Genomic DNA, 6,842 nt, shown 5'->3' on the forward strand with positions numbered 1-6,842 from the left:
AAGTGCTGTGATTAAAATTATATTTAAACGTTTTCATTAGACAACAACAACAACAACAGATGCTGCGTCCACCAATGGAATGATGGGAGCTTTCAACTGTTCACAACCACCGAAATTTGAAAACTTTGTAAGTAATAACTTTAAGAAGATTTTTTAAGGACCTAAGCAAGTCTATAAGAGGCTTCGATTTTTAAAAATATTTTTTCAAGGTCCTAGATAGGCGCGGATTTTTTTTTAAATATTTTAATGGACCAATTAAGATTTTTTTAAGAATATTTTTTCTAGGTCCTAGATACGCGTGGATTTTTTTTATAGAATTTTTTTCTGGGTCCTTATTTGGCGTGCATATTTTAATGAATTTTTGTTTGGTTCCTAATTAGGCCTGGATTTTGGCGTTGATTTTTTATAGATTTTTTTTGGTCCTAATAAGGAAGAACATTTTTCTAGGTCCTAGGCGTGCATTTTTTAATGAAAATTTTTTTCAAATATTTTTTTTTTTTTCAAATTGCTATTCTGTATCAATATATATTTTTTTATTTTTTCAGGACATTAGCAAATGCTGCCGTTTGCCGAACATAAATCTGGGACCTGTTGTGGAAAAATGTCACAAGCATGTTAAGTCACTGAAATCGCATAATGCCAACTATCCTGCCTATGCTCATGTGGTAAGTAGGAACCATCATAAAAATATTTTCACATCCTCTATTCATTCCGTAAGGCTTATTAACCCTGATAATAAATATTTTTAAACATATTCACATACACATTATCCATCATCGGAATATCCATCCTGCCCATTTGGCGTTATCTCTACTGAAAATCGCCTAGTTCATTTATTATTTGTAACAAAACTAGCAATAAACGACAAAATGGCCAATAAAACCATTTGGCAAATTTGCAAAAAAAAAAAAAAAAGAAACGATATCATTTATAAAACAAAATGGAAATCCTTCTTTAATATTCATATCCTTAATAGTACATTTCTGTTGTTGTTTCATTTTATTTGTCCTTTTATTCCTGCGTGACCTTTCTACAAATCCCATCGACACATTACCATTGATGACCCATCATATATGTGTGTATGTGCCCGGGTATGTGTGGATTCGTGCGTGATGCCATCATCATCTTCATCGTCGTCGATGTCGTGATCAGTGCTATCCTGAATGTATTTATCGTGAAACGGGTGCCTTTATTAATGGCGATATTCAGATGGACACGGTCCAAAACTTTTTACAAAACAACATCGAACAACGTGATAAGATTATTGTGCCGACCATTGTCACATCCTTCCAGACATGCATGGCCAACAGTATGTATTAATATATGTGTGTATATGTATGTGTGTTGGTGTGTGTGATGTAATATGGAATATTGTCATATTCATTTTGTGTGTTTTATTGCCGTTTTGATGTGGGTTATGCGGATTGATGGATTAGTGATGGAAAGAAGGACTTTGAATAGTCGGCAAAATTGACTTTCTAAATAACATTTTTTCAGGATCGAATTAAGGCCTGGATTTTTAAAGAATATTTTTGAGGGCCCAAACAAGGAGAGAATTTTTTAAAGAATAGTTTTTCGACGGTCAAAAGAGGCCTGGATTTTTTAAAGAATATTTTTTCGAGGGCCATAAGTGGCGTGGATTTTTTAAAGAATATTTTTCCAAGGCCATAAGAGGCGTGGATTATTTAAAGAATATTTTTCGAGGGCCATAAGAGGCGTGGATTTTTAAAAGAATATTTTTCGAGGGCCGTAAGAGGCGTGGATGTTTAAAAGAATATTTTTCGAGGGCCATAAGAGGCGTGGTTTTTTAAAAGAATATTTTTCGAGGGCCATAAGAGGCGAGAGGTCTAATAAAGGCGTGGATTTTTTAAAGAATATTTTTTCAAGGGCCTATGTGAGGCGTGAATTTTTTAAAGAATATTTTTTCTAGGGTCTAATAAAGACGTGAATTTTTTAAAGAATATTTTTTCAAGGGCCTATATGAGGCGTGGATTTTTTAAAGAATATATTTTCTAGGGTCTAATAAAGGCGTGGATTTTTTAAAGAATATTTTTTCTAGGGTCTAATAAAGGCGTGGATTTTTTAAAGAATATTTTTTCTAGGGTCTAATAAAGGCGTGGATTTTTTAAAGAATATTTTTTCAAGGGCCTATATGAGGCGTGGATTTTTTAAAGAATATTTTTTCAAGGGCCTATATGAGGTGTGGATTTTTTAAAGAATATTTTTCGAGGGCCGTAAGAGGCGTGGATGTTTAAAAGAATATTTTTCGAGGGCCATAAGAGGCGTGGTTTTTTAAAAGAATATTTTTCGAGGGCCATAAGAGGCGAGAGGTCTAATAAAGGCGTTGATTTTTTAAAGAATATTTTTTTAAGGGCCTATGTGAGGCGTGAATTTTTTAAAGAATATTTTTTCTAGGGTCTAATAAAGACGTGAATTTTTTAAAGAATATTTTTTCAAGGGCCTATATGAGGCGTGGATTTTTTAAAGAATATATTTTCTAGGGTCTAATAAAGGCGTGGATTTTTTAAAGAATATTTTTTCTAGGGTCTAATAAAGGCGTGGATTTTTTAAAGAATATTTTTTCTAGGGTCTAATAAAGGCGTGGATTTTTTAAAGAATATTTTTTCTAGGGTCTAATAAAGGCGTGGATTTTTTAAAGAATATTTTTTCAAGGGCCTATATGAGGCGTGGATTTTTTAAAGAATATTTTTTCAAGGGCCTATATGAGGTGTGGATTTTTTAAAGAATATTTTTTCAAGGGCCTATATGAGGCGTGGATTTTTTAAAGAATATTTTTTCTAGGGTCTAATAAAGGCGTGGATTTTTTAAAGAATATTTTTTCTAGGGTCTAATAAAGGCGTGGATTTTTTAAAGAATATTTTTTCTAGGGTCTAATAAAGGCGTGGATTTTTTAAAGAATATTTTTTCAAGGGCCTATATGAGGCGTGGATTTTTTAAAGAATATTTTTTCAAGGGTCTAATAAAGGCGTGGATTTTTTAAAGAATATTTTTTCAAGGGTCTAATAAAGGCGTGGATTTTTTAAAGAATATTTTTTCAAGGGTCTAATAAAGGCGTGGGTTTTTTAAAGAATATTTTTTCAAGGGCCTATATGAGAGGCGTGGATTTTTTAAAGAATATTTTTTCAAGGGTCTAATAAAGGCGTGGATTTTTTAAAGAATATTTTTTCAAGGGTCTAATAAAGGCGTGGATTTTTTAAAGAATATTTTTTTCAAGGGTCTAATAAAGGCGTGGATTTTTTGGATATTTTTTCAAGGGTCTAATAAAGGCGTGGATTTTTTAAAGAATATTTTTTTCAAGGGTCTAATAAAGGCGTGGATTTTTTGGATATTTTTTCATGGGTCTAATAAAGGCGTGGGTTTTTTAAAGAATATTTTTTCAAGGGCCTATATGAGAGGCGTGGATTTTTTAAAGAATATTTTTTCAAGGGCCTATATGAGAGGCGTGGATTTTTTAAAGAATATTTTTTCAAGGGCCTATATGAGAGGCGTGGATTTTTTAAAGAATATTTTTTCAAGGGCCTATATGAGAGGCGTGGATTTTTTAAAGAATATTTTTTCAAGGGCCTATATGAGAGGCGTGGATTTTTTAAAGAATATTTTTTCAAGGGCCTATATGAGAGGCGTGGATTTTTTAAAGAATATTTTTTCAAGGGCCTATATGAGAGGCGTGGATTTTTTAAAGAATATTTTTTCAAGGGCCTATATGAGAGGCGTGGATTTTTTAAAGAATATTTTTTCAAGGGCCTATATGAGAGGCGTGGATTTTTTAAAGAATATTTTTTCAAGGATGTTTTAAAGAATATTTTTTTAAGGGCCCAAACTATTCGTGGATTTTTTAAAGAATATTTTTTAAGGCCCAAACTATTCGTGGATTTTTTAAAGAATATTTTTTAAGGCCCAAACTATTCGTGGATTTTTTAAAGAATATTTTTTAAGGCCCAAACTATTCGTGGATTTTTTAAAGAATATTTTTTAAGGCCCAAACTATTCGTGGATTTTTTAAAGAATATTTTTTAAGGCCCAAACTATTCGTGGATTTTTTAAAGAATATTTTTAAGGCCCAAACTATTCGTGGATTTTTTAAAGAATATTTTTTCAAGGATTTTTTAAAGAATATTTTTTTAAGGGCCCAAACTATTCGTGGATTTTTTAAAGAATATTTTTTAAAACCCAAACTATTCGTGGATTTTTTAAAGAATATTTTTTAAGGCCCAAACTATTCGTGGATTTTTTAAAGAATATTTTTCAGGGACCTAAAATACTCCTCCTTCTTAGCCTTTGTGGGCATATGTTCAATCATAAAATTTTTCACATTCCCCTTTCCCTCGCATATCCACATTTCCTCAATGCAAATACCCATATCGTCTGCGCTCATCTAGAAAATTGTCACAGTCATACTCACAGCTATCTATCCATCCATCCCAAAAGACTTACCAGAAGAACATTCATTTCTAAAGATAATTGCCAAACATTTTGTCGTCCTAACCAACCACTCGAACTATCTGCAAAAACCAACATGCGAACAATTCCCACATGCTTTCTTTTACAGCCTTGTAAAATAGATCCTAAAAACGACATCGAAAAAAACTAATTGTCATTTGTATCCTTTTATCTCCCATTCTCCTTCCTTTCTCTTGTCACTTTTTTTCACAGTCAAAAACACGATGCAGGCCAAAGGCATCAAAAGTTATCCGAAAATCGATGGCTTAGGCTGTTCTCCATATGCCAGCATGGTTTATGGTTGTGTAAATGCCGAAACATTCCTGCACTGCCCGCCGGAGATGTGGCAGGATGATAGTTCATGTAATGTGGCGAAAAACTTTGCTCTACAATGTAACCCTTTGCCGCACGTCCCACTGCCAATGATTTAATTATGGCTAAGCGGATTAGCATGCGGACAAAGGCATTTTACGGTGGGAGGGATATCCCATCCCATGTCCATCCCTGAGGTTATGTTTAGTTTTAAGTTTGTTAATGTTATATAAACACATACATACAAAAATAAATACATTTAATACATATTTACAAAGTGTTTAATAGTTTTGTTGGGTTGACTGATGACCAGTAATGGGATTGGTAGTCCCTGGCGTGGTTTTTTCAAATTTTGTTTTCAGGTACTACTAGCGGGCGTGGATTTTTTAAAAATATTTTTTTAAGGACTACCAGTGGGCGTGGATTTTTTAAAGGAATTTTTTCAGGCATTTTTTAAAAATACTTTTTTAGGGACTTAATATAGGCGTGCATTTTTTTAAATTGCCACACTCGGAAAACTGAACCTACTGTAAAAAAGAGAGAAAAAGAAAACCAAACCCACCTAATGTTGACGACCGCCGCAAACGTATAAAGGACCACGATATGCGAATCTGCACTTGGAATGTGCGCACGTTGTACAGAACAGGCGCAGTGTTCGCCTTGGCGTATGTACTCGAGAAGTACAAATCCGATATTATTGCCTTTCAGGAAATGCGATGGAAAGGGACTGGCGTAAGTAAATCAGATGATTACGCCCTGTATTATAGCTGCCATGAAATGAGACATGAATTTGGCTGCGGATTTATGGTTAATAGGAGAATAAAATACCTCGTCTCCAGATTCACTACAGTAGATGAAGGAATTTCTATAATCCGTATTAAAGCGAAGTTCTTCTACGTCCATGCTTCGACCAAAGATAAAGATGAACAGACCAAAGACATATTTTACGAGCGCCTAGAAACAGCATATGATCGTTGCCCTGGCCATGACATTAAAATTCTGCTAGGAGATTTTAATGCAAAAATCGGAAGGGAAAATATCTTTGGCCCCACCGTCGGAAAATTCAGCCTCCATGAAGAAACTTCAGACAACGGCATAAGGTTGATTGACTTCGCGGCTGCAAAAAACATGGTAGTTAGCAGCACCCGATTCAAGCATGTCGATATACGCGAGGCCACTTGGATTTCTCCCGATCGAACAACGAGAAATAAAATTGATCATGTTGTGATAGACGGAAGGCATTCATCCAGTGTTTTAGACGTCCGATCAGCCCGGGGAGCGAATATCGATTCGGACCATTACCTTGTGGCAGCCAAGGTACGCACCCTTGGTGCGATCTAACACAACACGGAAACTCCACGTCGAAAAGCTGCAAACTGCTTGATTACCCAACTGCTTGGCGAAAGCACCCCTTGTCCCGATAATAATATAGAAGCACAATGGCAGAGAATTGCTTACAAACTGCAGCTAAAGCAACACTTGGGTACCAAAGACCACCATCAAGAAATCAGTGGTACGATTAGGAGTGTCGGAATGCTACTGATCTGAAAAACGCAGCATATACGGCAACCCTGCGAACAGTAGCAACACGTAATGCGATGGAGAACTATCGGGAGAAAAGGAGACTGGATAAACGTATTTTCAGAAAAAAAGAAGAAAGAACAAGAAAAACGTGAACTCGAGCCAATCGAGATGTACAGGAGTCAGAATGAAGTCCGAAAATTCTACCAACGGGTAAAACACCAAATCGAATGCTTTGGTGCAGGCACATCCTCCTGTAGAGATAAAGAAGGAAACCTGGTGACAGATACAGACAGCGTGCCAAGGAAAATTTCTGGTATCAAATAGTAGCGGTGAAGAGGATATCTCAGAACCAATAATAGATGATGGTATAGAGTGTATACCACCTAGCCAAGATGAAGTCAGAATAGCAATCAATCGGCTGAAGAATAATAATGCAGCAGGTGCCGATGGGTTACAAGCTGAACTATTCAAGACGGGTGGTCAGTTGCTGGTAAGGAGCATGCAGCAGCTGATTAGTACAATTTGTCTAGAGGAAAGCATGCCCA

General features: G+C 35.3%; 1 protein-coding gene across 1 annotated transcript; it reads left to right on the top strand.

The window, feature by feature from the left end:
• Nucleotides 1-545: 545 nt before the first annotated feature.
• On the top strand, nucleotides 546-4,892 carry LOC133338144 (uncharacterized; the record flags this gene model as incomplete). The annotated part of the gene is made up of 3 exons (XM_061546329.1): nucleotides 546-665; nucleotides 1,153-1,309; nucleotides 4,675-4,892. Coding segments are annotated over 3 exons (495 nt in total), but the record flags the coding sequence as incomplete, so codon positions are not given.
• Between the last annotated feature and the right edge of the window lie 1,950 nt (nucleotides 4,893-6,842).

The sequence above is a fragment of the Musca vetustissima genome, unplaced genomic scaffold (assembly GCF_032173495.1).
Source record: "Musca vetustissima isolate MV318-11 ecotype Yass unplaced genomic scaffold, APGP_CSIRO_Mvet_v1 utg439163, whole genome shotgun sequence".
NCBI lineage: Eukaryota > Metazoa > Arthropoda > Insecta > Diptera > Muscidae > Musca > Musca vetustissima.